The 16,138-nt window shown below is 46.4% G+C and overlaps 1 protein-coding gene across 7 annotated transcripts in view; it reads right to left on the reverse strand.

Annotated features, from left to right (window-relative positions):
- Positions 1-16,138, reverse strand: part of SLCO3A1 (solute carrier organic anion transporter family member 3A1) — a 402,740-nt gene that overhangs the window by 20,377 nt on the left and 366,225 nt on the right. For 4 of the 7 annotated variants that reach the window (XM_069559256.1, XM_069559257.1, XM_069559255.1 and 1 more), the window contains one exon: positions 8,028-8,270. In XM_069559256.1, the coding sequence (XP_069415357.1) occupies positions 8,028-8,270 (243 nt within the window). Of the gene's footprint in view, positions 1-6,820; positions 8,271-16,138 lie in introns of those variants that run through there. The other 3 variants (XM_069559254.1, XM_069559259.1, XM_070289358.1) reach the window with 1 other exon arrangement.

A 16,138-nucleotide genomic window follows, 5' to 3' on the forward strand; every position in this document is an offset into this window, starting at 1 on the left:
GACCCATGGACTGTAGCTCACCAGGCTCCTCTGTCCATGGGGATTCTCCAGGCAAGAATACTGGAGTGGGTTGCCATGCCCTCCTCCAGGGGATCTTCCCAACCCAGGGATCGAATCCAGGTCTCCTGCACTGCAGGCGAATACTTTACCATCTGAGCACCAGGGCATGAGGGTAGCAACCTCTTAATAAACATGAACGCCCAGCCCCTTTCCTCAATTAAGAGGCTGGGCTAGAGCACAATTTTTGTGTTAGCTGAGTTTCTCTTATAATGAAATTTCCTATATTACCTACTTCTACATCATTTTATCACCTTTGATTATAAAATCTAACAGTTTTGACAAACCCAGCACCGTGAGAGTTACCTTCTATTAGGTTGGCATGAATTTAAGAAGAACATTACTTTCTGCGATTTAATGGGATGGTAAAATCTCAACCTATGGAATGTTAAACCTCCAGAAAATTTACTATAGTTGTTCCATCTGCTCTTGGTAAGAGAACATAATCACTTTACAGAAAAAGACTCAGAATTTGTGCTAATCTTCAATTATTGATTGGCCTGAGACATTAATACAAAAATCGAAATGTCTAGAAACTCGGTTCCTAAAAGCCTCATATCTGATCACAGAGCAAGACATAGCTCCAACCAGTGGCCAGCATCAGTGTCTGATGCCCTGGGCTAGAGTCGAGCTCCTGAAATTGATGCTGAGGACGTCAGGGGTGCCAGGTGGGAAACGGTGTCTGGGGTTTCCCACTGATGCTGATGACCAGCACTGAGGACTGTCTCCCAGACACCTCAGCACTTTGAAACTGCGTTTCCGAATGCATCAGAGCAGAGGCGTCACCTGGCTCCTCTTACCTGCCTGCTAACAGCAGAACCACCCATGTGTGTTGCTCACTCGGCTCTGTGATCAAGTCTGGGAATAACAACAAGGAGAACGGATGTCCCCAGAATACATCTGTGTTCTACAATACAACTGATACAACTTGTCTTAGTTGTTAGGGGGAATATGAGAGTGTAGTCCATTTGAGTAAGTCTTCTGAATAGGAAGTCCCTACAGGAGGAAACGGGTCCCTCATTTCTTGCCCAGTATGGAGGGCATATCCAAAAAGGCAAAGAACACAAGCTTTGGGTTTGTTGACCTGGGCTGAGTCTCTGCTTTGTGACTTTGAGCCAATTCTGAAAGCTTCCCCAGCCTCATTTTCTTCTCCTGTAAACTGAAGCTTAATAACAGTTTCTGCCTCACAGGACTATGTATATGTGCGTGCTCAGTAACGTCCAACTCTTTGCAATTACAGTCTGTCAGGCTCCTCTGTCCATGGGATTCGTCAAGCAAGACCACTAGAGTAGGTTGCCTTGCCTTCATCCAGGGGATCTTCCTGACCTAGGGTTTGAACTCGCATCTCCTGCATTGGCAAGTGGATTCTTTAACTATTGTATGCTGGTTCATTGTAAGTGCTTGGTAAGTGTTAGCTACTATTATTATATAGCTTTCTAGTGCCACTGTTCATATTGGTGGGAAGGAGGGAAGAAATCTGAAATACTATTCAGTATCTGGATTCGCTCTTTTTTGTCGAGTTCCTACATTGTCCCCTCCATGCCCACTTCCATCACTTAACAAAAAAGGATGATTACTCTGGTAGAGCTAGGGAGTGAGTGTCAGGGCTGGAAGAGACTGTAGATTGTATAGTTCCAATTCCCCTCATCACACAGGAGAAAGATAATGTTACTTTCATTGTAAACCCTGACAATAATGGAATACTTACCTCATTCTTGGAAAATGGGGTACCTGAATGAGATTGTTCCAATGCAAGACTCAGCCCAGGGCATGGCAGCTTCCACTGCTACAGTCCACTGGACTGTATGCCATGCTGCTTCAGACCTCCGTGTTCTCCAGAACAGATTAGCACGCTACAGCCTTCCCTCAGCCACACCCAGAGACTGACTGTCTTTATAAATAAAGGTTTACTGCAGCACGGCCCGGTCATCTGCTTCCACGTTGTCTGGGGCTGCACCCCTGCTCTGACGAAAAAGTGGAGGCCACAGAGATTCTGTGGCCCTCAAAGCCCAAACGCTTGCCAGCTGGCCCTTTATGGAAGGTTTCTGAACTTGCTCTGCTGGTTCTCTCAGCGGAGGGTCTCTTCCCCTGGATCCCTAAGGATCCCCGGGATCCTTAAGTGCTCTTAAGTTCTAGCTTCCTAGAGCACTAGGTCTTCCTGATTCTTGGTGCCACTAGGTAGAACTTCCCAGCATCCTAAAAGAGCCCTCTTTGTTCCTAGACATAGATAAATAGACCCTAGCTCTTACAATGATGAAAGTAAAAAGTGAAAGTGCAATAACTTAGTCATGTCTGACTCTTTGCAACCCCATGGGCTGCAGCCTGCCAGGCTCCTCTGTCCATGGAATTCTCCAGGCAAGAATACTGAAGTGGATTGCCATTTCCTTCTCCAGGAGATCTTCCCAACCCAGGGATCGAACCCGGGTCTCTTGCATTGTAGTCCGATTCTTTACTGTCTGAGCCCCCAGGGAGGCCCTATTCTATTGCTTTTGCGTTCAGATCTGTTTCTCTTATTAAACTGTGAGTTCTTAGAGGATGGGGCCATGTCTTTTTTTAACCTTTGTACCTGGTTCTGGGCCTGGCACATAGTCAAAATTTTACTAGAGTGAATAAACGTGGTTGGAAAACATCAAGCTCATATAGTGCCCCCTCAAATGGCATTACTATTACCTGCAAAGGAAAACTGCTACCACATGGATGGTTGCTGAGAAGCAAGAGCTTTGTCTTTATCTGCACCACAGTCAGAGATTGCTCAGGTGCTGGGGCATCCAGGCTTCTCTGAACTCCCCATTTTAGGCTTTTCAATTAATGTCCTCCCTGCCATGATAACTGAGCACTCTGAGGTGAGAGAGGAGAGGCATGGGTGAGGGCTGTATGCAGAGAGTGTAAATTCTCCATGTGATCCTCGGTTTAAAAAAAAAAAAGTGAAAGTGCTAATTGCTCAGTCCTATCTGACTGTTTGTGACCACATGGACTGCAGCCCACCAGGCTCCTTTGTCCATGGGATTTCCCAGGCAAAAATGCTAGAGTAGGTTGCTATTTCCTTCTCCAAGGGATCTTTCCAATCCAGGGATCAAACCCAGGTCTGTGGCATTGCAAGAGGATTCTTTTCTGTCTGAGCCACCAGGGAAGCTGAGATCCTAGGTAACAGGCCCCATAACAAGCATCTGAACAGCATCTTCTCTTCATTCTCTGCCAGTTAGAGATTCCTGTTTCACCAGCTTATTCTTGAGCAGCCATAATACCCCAAGGGAGCTAGGTTGAAAGGCCATCAGTAGGACCGTTTGTTCTCAGAATTACCTTCTCATAGCTATTCAGAACGTAAGGGCTGGAACTGGGTTGGGAGAGGTGGATGAGGAGGAAACAAGGAGGGAGGAGAAGAGAGAGGAGGAAAAGGGCTGTAGTCACGCCTCAAACTAATTTCCAGGCCAAACTAAAATTCACTAACACCCTCTCTTGGAAAATGCATCACCTCTGAGGGCTCTGATCTGGATTCTAACCTGAGGGAAATGCAGATCACAGTTGGAAGGAGGCTGCTGAGAGGCAGTGACGTGTGCTCAGAGGAGCAAGTAAGCCTCTACTCCGTGTCCAGTACCTTCTCCTGGACAGATACTTTCTCCAAACCATCAAAAGAGGCCAGAACAGCACAGGACAGCAAATATTCTGTCTGTTGGACTGAAAACCTGCTTGTCTGGTTTTCTCCCCTCATCCAAAGCAAACCAACCAGTGAAATAGGGAGAACACCACCAAACAGGACAGAAGCTTACCCCGCCCGACGGTATAACCACTGCGTGGACTTCTACAGGTGGACCACCATTGCTTCGAGTCACTCAGGAGTGCCTTCCAGACTCCTAAGCAGGGCTTAGAACACAGGCCTGGTGAACTTGACTGGGTGGAGAAGGGAGTGTGGTTTCTTCCCAGGACCTGCACAGTCGGCAGCAAGAAAACCAGCCTTGTAGGCTCACAGGGAGCCAACCACTACTTTTCCTCAGAGGGTTTCTCAGTGAGTGCATATATGTATACTTCCATTTTACACTCTTCTAATAAGCAACCTGCTTTGGAAGTGTGGAAGATGATCCATTAGCAACTATGGCAGAATCTTTTTCCTGAGAAACTTTAGTGGTACGGCAGTCATCCCAGGGGTTGGCTGGCCATCATGTATGGAACGTTTGTGCAAGTCACCTCAGGAAATCTTGCCACATCTGAGTGAGAGGATGCTCTGGGTCAGTGGTCCCCAACCTTTTGGGCACCAGGGACTGGTTTCGTGGAAGATAATTTTTCCACAGCTGGGTGAGGAGGGAAGAAGAGGGGAAGGTTTAGGTGGTAATGTGAGCGACGGGGAAGGGGCAGATGAAGCTTTGCTTGCTTGCCCACCTGCTGCTCACCCCCTGCTCTGCACCCCAAGAGCTGGGGACCCCTGCTCTACGTTATTATTGGAGATGAGAAGATGGAATTGCGGATTTGAATGTATAGACACCACATAGCCAAAGTCTACAAACCATCACTCGGCAAAGCTATTGTGCCAGAAGGTGATGAAAAAGAAGCAATTTTTATGAATAAGCACGTTCCCTCCTGCTCTGAAGACATTAGGGAGTCTGTTAAAGGATTCCTCAGAAGCTCTTTGTTTCCCCTTATTATTTTGCCTGTTAAGCACTGCCAGCAAACTCATTAGGGGACCTGTGAGCAGAAGCCTCTCTGGCTCCTTCGTTAGCTGTGAGGAAAGCCTGCATGCAGTGGCCTCCCGGAGCGCAAGTGTCCCCGGGGTGTCTGGGAGCTGCACTGTGTCCCCTGTGGAGGCGTGAAGGCGGGCTTTTCTCACAGCCCACAGACTCAGCACGGGGAAGACAGCAAACCCAGTCCCCCCAGAGACACAGACTCATGAAAAATGTGTTCCCTTCATATGCAGGAATAATATGGGTAGAAAACTTTTTGATCTATATGTAGGAGTGACAAAAATCTGTCACAAGTTGCAGCAAAGGGAGCCTTCCTCCATTCAGCCCTGGGCTCCTTCTACTGCGGTGGTGGAGGGGTCGGCAGCACGAGAGAGAGGACGTCAGCATTCACACTCGAGGCTTATTCCTTCCCTCACCATTTTTGTTTTCTGAGTCCACTGGAGATTTTCCTAGGAAATCTTTCCATTCAAAATCCTGCTCAAAACCAAACAAAGAAGCCAGGGGCTGGATTGGGCAAGGTATGTACAGTGGATCCTTGTGGCACAAAAGAAAAAAGCCTAGACTAGGTTTTCCCGGTTCTGGAGTCCAGGAGACAAAAGTATTAAAGGTGATAACAACACATGTTAGAAGCATCTTATGAGAAGGGACTTTAAATTTTGACTCAATTGTTGATAAAACAGAACCCTGGAATTGTTTTCCTTTGTCATCTTAACATCTTTTTCTCACTCAGCCTAAAATCTTAGGCAAAATAACCAAAAAGGAAAGAGTTTTCAAAAACCTTTTTTTTTTTTAAAAAAAAAAAAAAGCAAAGAGCCCCATGAAACACGAGGTCTTGCAGCCTCGGTGTCTGTGGACTGAGTTTGGAGAGCTACACAATCATTTCCAAGAGGGCAGTGATCTACTAGCAATACATTTTCAAGACAAAACCAACTCAACACCTATACAGGATGGAATCATAGCCTCAGGATTCACAGGGTGTACACAGTGTACGAACTGGTTGGAGAATAACCCCATGTTTAACTAGTTAACACACTGATGAACGTCCCCATTTTCAGGAACAAGGAGGGACTCAGCAAGACAAGAAGCATCCTGTCCCCAGGATGCGGCTGATCACGTGGCTTGCACCGCCACAGAAGCTTCTCTCGGGCATCCTCGCTCCACGCGGCCTTCTCTAGTTTGGGGCTGTCACTCAAACTGCCCCAATTATGGGTTTATTAAAAATTTGGCACACCACCCACCCCACTCTTTCCTGATTCTCTTCATCTTCTAGATGACCTACAAATATGTGTCTGAGGTTAAAAAAAAAAAATAGCAACAACCAACCAACCCTTAGAATCTTTCCAGAGCCAGGAGCGGCCAAGATCGAGGACACCGCAACAGCATGAGAGGTGGGTTACCTGGGCCGTGCGTGCGTGTGTGCGTGTGTGTGTGCGTGTGTGTGAGCACACCTGTGCTCTCACATAAGCCCTGCCCCATCTGCAAATGGCTTACCAGGCTGAGTCTGCTGGCTGCAAGAGATTTTCCCTTGATTCTTACCCCAAACAATGGTAGATTCGCTTCTAGCTGTTTGAGGTTCAGCCACTTTCAGAACACACACACACACATACACTCCACAAGGCTTCTTAGTTCAAGACTGACCCTGAAAACATTACTGACATTTTCAGGTGGTGGATGTCCAGTAGCTTCCAAGGGCTTGTGGGTCTGTAATCCCAGACACCACAGGCTGTTCAAAGCATGTGCCAGGGAGCTATTCTTTCTCTCCTCTCCCCAGAAGCCCTGCACCCATACACACAACGTGCCGCTGAGTGTGTCTCCACCACAGGTGGAAAAGAACTCCTCTTGGCATGTGAAGCAGGCATATGAAAGGGGTTCCCATGACAGCGATCACTGAATCGTGGGGCATAAGTCGAGAAGGCAAATTTGCAATTCATTATGTCATCTCCTCTTGTCTCAAAGTGATTCTTTTAAAGGCAAGCTGCATATACACTCTTTTTCAAGCATTTTTTTCTAACACACTGTATAGTCTCGTTCTCACAGACTATCCGAATGAGGATAAAATGATAATAAAAAATTACAATAGATTAACTGCATCCCTTGAATCACATTATATTTTTGGTGCATTAAAAAAGAAAATTAAAAGCAACCAGCATAATAAATTCGGCCTAGAGGACTGTGTTAGTAACTGAAGGGTTAACACAGATTTGAGAAGTAGTTAAAAATAGTATCAGAGGATTATACATACAACAGTTTGAAATTCATATGCAGTGCATTTTTTTTTCCCCTTAAAAATGGCAAAATGTTTGGCAAATGTAAGCAAATGACTTGGACTGGGTTGGGTTTCACCGGCTCTGAGCGAAGTCAGTCATAGCCAGGCGAGGCCCACTGCTTCCTGAGGTCATTCTGTGGGGCTGGTGGGGGAGAGGGGCGCCCCCCAATGGGAGGTGCTGTGGGGGAAGGGGAGGTGCTGGCCCCCCATGTCGGGCTCCCCCCCTGGGGCCCTCAGTCTTGAGAAATGGAAATGGAGCTGGTGAGAGGTGCCAATTACAGTCTCCAGCACGGATCACCCTTTAGCATCGCTGAGAGAACTCTGGGGCCTTGAGCCACAGGTGTAGACTGGGTGAGCCGTCTACACCGTGGCCCCTATTGCAAAAGCTAGAGAAGCAGGTCTCCACTTCTCCGACTTGGGTGCCCCTCCGCCCCTGTGTGGACGGGCACGGTGGCACAGGGTGTCACTAGTGCTTATCCTGGCAATGTTGTCAACTCGGGTGTTTTTAGTAGATTTTTAGATATATTTTGTTTGTTTTGTGTGTGTATGTATATCCAGAAAGGTCCATCCTCCAAGCTGGCCACCAGTGTTCCCTGAATTTGGCAGTGCCTGTTGCTTGCAGCTGTCGGCATCCTGAACAACCATGAGGTGCCTTCAAAAGCAGACTCTGAGCCCCCAGGAGGTCGCATGTCAACCACGTGATCCCACGCTCTCCTTATTCTGAATCCTGCCTGGCTCTGATTTTGAGAGAAGGACAAAGGTGCTGTGTATACGTGTGTGTGTGAGTCTCTGTGTGTATTGATTCTCTTTTTTTGGGAAACTTTTTTTCATTTTTTTTCTTTAGGAAAAATGACCCTTGAAGGACTAATACAGAGTTCAACCCTCCTTCAGTCACTATAAAACAGACTCCATGTTCTCACACCACTCGTGATCTTCGAGGTTATAGATAAATTTTGTCCTATGTGTCTGGTTGGCGGGCACAGGGTCCCTCCCCAGATTGTCTAGGGTCAGAGTAGAAGCAAAGAACTCACTGGTGCTCAGCCCGCCCTCGTGGTTTTTGATGTATCGTTTATAGTTTTTCCTCAGGCACTGCCACGTGGTGGTGTAGAGCAGGAAGGCAAAGGACTTGAGCGCGATGGCGATGCTGACGTACAGGTATCTGTAGGCCACGTTGTCGTAGAGGGCGCAGGCGCCCTGCTCCCCGCAGAACGTGCTCCAGAACAGGCAGGTGGAGTCGATGCCGGCCCCGAAGATGAGCGGCGGGGGGATGAAGCCTGTCGGGGGAAAGGACAGTTAATGTGCGGGCTCTGATGGCTGGTCCCCAGGAAAGAAGGGCTCCCCGTGTGTGTCTGTGTGTGTCTTCCAAAGGAAGGCAGGGTTCGTGGGCCATATTCAGTGGTTCTACAGCACAGTGGGGGGAAGACCCCGTCCGGAGGTCGAACGGCTTGCGTTTGAACCTCACCTCTACCTCTTACTTCACAAACTTGCGCAAGTTATTTAACATGAAATCTTACTTCATGCATCTGTGTCTCCGTTTCCCCATCTGCAAAATGGAGTCCTTCTCAGATCACTGTGCAGACTGACTCACTGAATGCATGGCAAGCATTTAGAACAGTGCCTGGCACAGAGTATGTGTGTGATACATACATGTATGGATGTGAGAGCTGGACGGTAAGGAAAGCTGAGTGATGAAGAATGGATGCTTCTGAACTGTGGTGTTGGAGAAGACTCTTGAGAGCCCCTTGGACTACAAGCAGATCCAACCAGTCCATCCTAAAGCTAATCAGTCCTGAATATTCATTGGGAGGACTGATGCTGAAGCTGAAACTCCAATATTTTGGTCACCTGATGAGAAGAACTGACTCATTTGAAACAACCCTGATGCTGGGAAAGATTGAGGGCAGGAGGAGAAGGGGACGACAGAGGATGAGATGGTTGGATGGCATCACTGCCTCAATGGACATAAGTCTGAGTGAGCTCTGGGAGCTGGCGATGGACAGGGAGGACTAGCATGCTGCAGTCCACGGGGTTGCAAAGAGTCGGACGTGACTGAGCGACTGAACTGAACTGGCACAGAGTAAATACAAAATAAATGAGACATGGTGACAGATGATATGTTATCATCATCCACGGAGAGTCTGAGAAGAAAAACAGTCTTCTCTGAAGGGAGACGTTCTTGGTGTCGCTCCAAGAAGTGCAGCCTTGGAGAGAAAATGGTTAAGAGGCACCATGCTGTGTGTACTGTCCTTTCGCACGGGGCTTCTGGGGCTTTGTGTGCTCTCGAGGGGGGTTGGAATCAGAGGGGAAGAGGAGGTGACAACGAGTACACCATACTTTGCTGCTGCTGTTTTTAGTTGCTCAGTTGTGTCTGACTCTTTTGCAGTTCCACAGACTGTAGGCCACCAGGCTCCTCTGTCCATGGGATTTCCCAGGCAAGAATACTGGAGTGGGTTGCTATTTCCTTCTCCAGCGGATCTTCCTGACCTAGGGATCAAACTCGCCTTTCCTGCATTGGCAGGTGGATTCTTGACCACTGAGCCACCAGGAAAGTCCACACTATACCTTGTGTGTGGGTATATATACATATGTGCACATACCTATACATATGAAGGCTGTGTTCTGGTACACGTATATATGCACACAGATATATAAATATGCATGTGTGTATGGTTTAAAATGGAAAATGTCCACATACACAGTGACAGTTTTCCTTCTCCTAGATGTTACCACTGGAGCAGAACACTTTTCATTCTGAGCTGGGAACTAGTTTTAAAAACCTTCACAATAGATCACATTATATCATGAGGTATCCTATCCCAGACCAGTGAAATCAGAATATTGGGTGTGTGGCCTGGTCATCGGCATTGTTAAAATAAAACATTCCCAGGTGATTCTTGCCTCTTAGGGGGAAAATGTTTCATCTGTATTATGGGGAAGCAATGGACGGGGCATTAACACAAATTAATTGCTTTGGAAAAAATAGCATCCCCAAGGCTAGAATATGGTGCCAGTCAACTTCCTTAAGAAGCAGGAATTGATCCCCGGGAGCAGGCAGTGACAATTCCAAGATCCCTCCGCCGAGATGTCCTGGTATCCTGAGTGTTCTTTCCAGCTCTGGACTGAGGTTCACTTTTGTATTAAGGAAGGCCTGCTGAGAATTTGGGGGCTTCCTCTGTGGCTCAGGGGTAAAGAATCCACCTGCCAATGCAGGAGATGCACGTTTGATCCCTAGGTCGGGAAGATCCCCTGGAGATCACTCCAGTATTCTTGCCTGGGAAATCCCATGGACAGAGGAGCCTGGTGGGCTGCAGTCCATGGGGTCGCAGAGAGTTGGACATGACTGAACGCCTAAGCACGTGCAGAGAATCTGATGAGCATCACCCATTCATCCAGAAAAACACACCTACCCACAAAATCGCATCCACATTTCAGGGAGCTCATGGACCCCTGAAGTCCATTCATGAGTGCCAGCACAAGGAAGGCTATGTTATATCCATAGCAGAACCTCCTTTGAGGGGCCCTCTGGGAGGGAGAGGCTTAATGAAGGAAATGACACTTCCTTGGGTTTTTTACTAATTGAAGTCTAGTTTTCAAATTTTAAAAATGATTTTTATTGAAGTATAGCTGATTTACAATGTTGTGTTTCAGACGTATAGCACAGTGATTCAATCATACACATACATCTTCTTCTATTATATATTATAAGATACTGATTATAGTTCCCTATGCTATACGGTAGGTCCTTGTTGCTTATGTATTTTCTATATCGTACTGTGTGTCTGTTAATTCCAAACTCCTAATTTAGCCACCCCTTTCCCCCTTTGGTAAGCATAAGTTTGTTTCCTGTGTCTGCGAGTCTGTTTCCTCGGTTTAATGACTGGTCAGCGATGGGGTCGGGGGAGGGCTGTGTGATGCTGCCAGTGTCGACAGGTTGGCAGGGTTTCCTCCTGGGCCCAGGTGCCTTGGCACTTATCCTTAGCACTCCCCAGCTCTGTCACTGATTACCCCCTAAAAGAAACCCCCCCAAGAAAGAATTTTCATTGAAACAGCATTTAACCTCTCTGGCAGCTTGAGTTTAAAAATGCCAAGTTCAAAATCCCACACAACCTGCTCCCTCTTTGCAGCTCCCAGGTCAGGCTGGTCTTGCCAAGTGGAAACTCGCTTTCCCGGCATTCTCTGCCCAGAAGGCTGCTCGGGTGTTCGAGATCTTTGTCACCAACAGCATGTCCTGTCTCAGTTCCCCAACAGACGACTTTTCTTCATTTAACCAGAAAAGAGCCAACTGGAAGAACTGCCACGGCAAGCACTGACAGACGCTAGACACACTCCACGTTACGTAGGTGAAGAAATAGCAACCTGGAGTCCCTGTGGATGGTGGGTGGACCTGGCGATCCACAGGACAAATGTGACCTGCCCTGTGGTCCAACAGGAGAGGTGGATCCATTCACCTATCCATCAGAGTTCTACTGGTTGTCATTTGCTCCCAATTCTCCTCCCTCCTTTTCTTCCTACCCATCCATCACAAGGCAATGGGAAGCCAAGACTATTTATTACACCTCTCATATAAGTTTTGCTGAGGGAAGGAACTGATGGTACTGGGGCTTCTTGTTCCAAATGCACAGATGCCTAAAGATATGCAATCCAAGTTGGGCAAATCAGGTCAAATTTTAAGCACATTGCAGGAAATTTTCAATATAATGGAGCCATTCACCAATACTTGCTTTAAAGAAAATCCCTCTAAAGTGCCAATAAATAATAACTCATTTTTGTACCTGTATCCAAGTGAGGGTTTTTATATTATGGAATTGTCTTGAAGTAAGGCATATTTCTGTGTGCTAATGATGTCAATTTTATCCTTGTCAAGCTCTACTATTGGATGGCAAGACCCCGGGAAGTGTCAGAAATAGTCTTCAAACAGAAATGAGAAAGCTAAGTACATAGCAAGGGTTTTCATCTTATACTCAATATTTTGGAGGGCGTTTGTGGTCAGGATGAAAGACCTTCTACCTTGAGCTGAAATGCTGGGTAAGTCACTTTTCTGTATGTGCCTGTTTCTTGATCTTTCCAATGGAACTACTTTGACCTTACTGGGTCAAGGTGAATACTGGTACAGTGAGTGGAGTGTTATACAAGGCTCTGGTCCCATATGGCCAGAACTTTCCCTCCTTTATTCATCTTGTACAGGGCATCTGGGGGTGACAGCTCAGAATAAACTTTGGAATGAGTGCCTTATGAGTAGAACCTCATAAACTTTACAAGCTTCCTTTAAGATCCCCAGAAACAAACAAACAAAAACAACTCTTTTCTGCCAAGTTCATCTTTTCCTTTTTATTGACTTAAAATGCTTTCCCAAAGAGAAGCTCTAGCTCACAGGTCCTGAGTTCCAGGTGTGCAGAGAATTTTGAAACAAGGCCCTTGCTGGCTCTCTTATTTACAGGTCTTTGCCGTTGTTGAAATTCATCTGATTAGTGACAGAGGGAGTCCTACTTGATTAATTTTCACAAATGGCCATTCGCTGTTACATGTTTATCATTCAGGAGGGGCACAGAAAAGCCCTGCAGCCCCTGAAAGATGCTAGTTCCCCAGATGGCAGTGGGAGGCTTCTACAGAGTGACGACTGGGACAGTAACTGCGTGTGTGCTCAGGTGCTGAGTCGTGTCCCACTCTTTGCGACCCTATGGACTATTATATTATAGTCCACCAGGCTCCTCCATCCATGGGATTTTCCCAGGCAAAAATACTGCAGTGGGTTGCCATTTCTATCTCCAGGAGCTCTTCCCAACCCAGTGACAATAATTACTATCAACTGCCCCCTCACCCCTGCACTGCATGGGGTGTTCTCCATACAGCACAATTCCCCCCCCCCCCCAACCCCTTTTATTATACCTATAGAGAAACAGATACAGAGAGGTTATTTGTCCCAGGCTTGATATTTCAAAACCTCCAATCCAATCATTTCTTTCCTACAAATTAAAAGTTTGTTGATTTGAGGAGACGATTTTAGAGCTCTTATCAGGGCTTTCCAGGGCCATAGAAAACATATTATTTACCCTTCCACTAAGTTCCTGGGAATAACTGGTTTGTGGAAGCCTGGTTTGGAAGCTTTCAACAGGGGTTCTGATCTTTGCAAAGTGGATATGGTATTTGGGAAAGCCCTTTATGGAGTGGGCACTCAGCAAAGCTGGTTCCTTTCCTGTTTTTTGGCTTTTCATTTGGATCAATGAAAATTCGTCTCCTTCTAAATTCTCATCTCCAGGGAAAGATTCGCAGAATGCCCTCCAAGCCAAGATTCAGGGACTAACCCCAACTGGCAGGAACCCTTCACTTCATAAGAATAAGACATTTTTGGAGGATAATCAGATGTTTCCAGAAGGGAGGTCACACGGGTAAGGTGTATGTTAGTGCTTACTTCTGTTACAGCCTCAGTTACCCAAGCAAGGAGAAGGCAGGTGATGATAATGATGAAGTATTTCTTAGAAACCGTGTGTTTTAAAGGAATGCTGTTTTCTTCGGTGCCTGCAGGAGCAGTCCTCTCCCCTTTGTTCTCTTTTCTTCCTGTGTTTTCCTTGTGGGGAACGCGCAGATTCAGTAGGCATTAATCAAGGTCCCACCACTGGGACACTAGGAACCCACCATATGTTGGGGAGGGTATCCGGAAGCTTAGAGCTGTTACTCGTTATTACAGAGAATATTAAAAGGATTAAATCTTACTTCCCATTATACTCGGGCTCAAATTGCAGCTATATTTCAATGCAAAAATTGCAGCATCGCTTAAGGAAATTGTCTCTGTTTTCCTGAAATCTATTAACAGAGATTAAACCTCCAGGTCTTATATTTTGGCTACTTAATTCACTCCGTGGGTTGAGAACGCCAAGCTTAGTTACACTCTTTGGTCTAAACTTAAAAAATGAGTGAAAAACCTATGGTAAGACAAATAAATTCACATTCCTTTACGAAACAAAATGGAAGCTACAAATTACTCCTTCATTTACATTTCAAAAGATATCCATTCCTCTCCCAGCTTACCTGCCAAGACTTGAATTCACCATGGGACCTCTATTCAACCTGGAGGAATTACTGTTATGTCCAGCACTAGCTAGAAACGGATGTTGAAAAGAATGTTCTCCTCGTAAGATTAATGAGTTTCTCTGTTTCAGTGATGCCAAGAAAGAGACTCTGTTGATAATGTCCAGCATCATCCGCAGATACCTGACATTCACTTTTCTTAAATCTGAGAAGTTGAGAGGAGCTGCTCTATTCTCATTTCATTCCCGGCTGCCTTGTTAAACTCACTGAGGCTCAAGAAGCTTAAATTACTTGCCAAAGGTCTCATGCTCAGTATGGCAGAGTTGGACTCAAACCTGTTGTGCCTGACTGTAGCAGGGTCCATGGCGAATATGGGGTGTCACCTTAGCACTGGTCAGGACATAGATCCTGGGTGGTACAGGTCCTTAAAGTTAGATACATCATTGGTGCTTAGAGAGAAATCGAGTTCTTTCACATCAGTAAGCAAAGGAGGTCATTGTCATCAACAAATGCAGCCACCAGGGATGGTGAGCCCTGAGGGAACTCAGGAAGGAAAGAACACCTGCCATCTAGCTGCCCTCAGACTGCAGCCACTCCCAGTGGTGAGCCCTGAGGGGACTCAGGATGTGAAAATACAGGATACGGCCCAGATAGCTGAGGTCATATCAAAGGAATGACTTCCATGAGCCCAGACTCTCGTATGTTCCCATACAGATAAAAGCACTAGATTCCTTAACTTGGGATATCTGGTTTTCTTTAACCTGGCTCCTTCCCTCACTTCCATGGATCAGTTCTCCCAGAGTTACTTGAGATGCTGTCTCCTGGGCTTGAAGTCCTAAAAATTCCCACTGAATAAAACATAACTCTCAACTTTTAGACTGTGAATATCCTTTTAAGCCTTACAGGTCCTTTAGGAAGTTAGATGCATTGTTGGTGCTTAGCAAAAGTTTGCTGAATAAATAAATAAATGCAGAGGTGAGTAGGAGGAGTCTCCCCTCACATTCCAGACATTGCATCCTGTGCCCCACTGTCCCACAGCCCCTCCTCTGGAGTTTCTGGCAGACTGGGCCTACTTCTTCCAAAGCACTTATTCAACATGCTCATTTCTCCCGTGTGCCTGCAGAAAGTCAAGACTTCACAATGGGAGCTCAACAAATGTTGGATGAACCACACAAGGAGCTTCTAAGACATACATCTCCTATATTAGTTCACCAAGAACCCAAGACCCAAGGACAATCTGCTCAGGAATGACCCCTGCATACAGAAGTGCACCCTGAGGCTGACGTTCCCAATGATCTTTGCCCAGCTTGTTGGTCTGGAAAACCAAGAGCAGATATTTGTGGAGGAGAGTTCGTGGTAGTGAATCCAGTCAGATTTGGTGTAACATCTGCGGCATGAAACAGACTCCTCAGGAACAAGATCAGACCCTTGAGCGGATGTTATGCCCACACCCAGAGAGAAAAACAGTGACCAGGACATTTGCATAAGGGTGAAAAAGGATGGATTTGATTACATCAGGCGTTCTGCTTTGAGTAAGTCACTCGTTTACTCCGAATTTCCTGACCTTTTATCCAACTCTGTCCTCTTCCACTCAAATTCCACCACTGTCCTGGGTGACTTAAACTTCTCCATGGACATGAGCTCTCAGTCAGGCCTTTCAACAACTCATTCTCAATGTCAAGGCTGTTCCTTTCCTCTCTGGGTTTTGTCATTCCTCAGAACTGCTCCACCACCTCAATCTCAAAGTCAGACAACAAAGCTCTGGCTGCAGATTCCAACTCTCTTTTCATGAGTTACTACATCCAGCTCCTGTGTGCCCTTTCTCTCTGTTCTTTCTCCCCTCTCCTAGCTTACCTCTTCCTTGTCCAGCTCAGGCACCAGGGTCAGTCACATTAGCCCTACTGTGACCACTAGTCTTAATTTCTTTGCTCCATACTCCTCCTCACCCACCATTGATAGCACCAACCACATTACTGCTGCTACTCCAGGGCTCCCATGGGAAGCTCTTGGTGCCAAGGTGAGCTGACCCACCACAGGTCTCTGCCCTTTCTGACAACTCCTTTCTATCAGCATTAAAAACAAGGGAAGATAACCTGCATTCACTTCTGGGTCTTTC

Source organism: Ovis canadensis, chromosome 18 (genome assembly GCF_042477335.2).
Source record: "Ovis canadensis isolate MfBH-ARS-UI-01 breed Bighorn chromosome 18, ARS-UI_OviCan_v2, whole genome shotgun sequence".
Classification (NCBI taxonomy): Eukaryota; Metazoa; Chordata; class Mammalia; order Artiodactyla; family Bovidae; genus Ovis; species Ovis canadensis.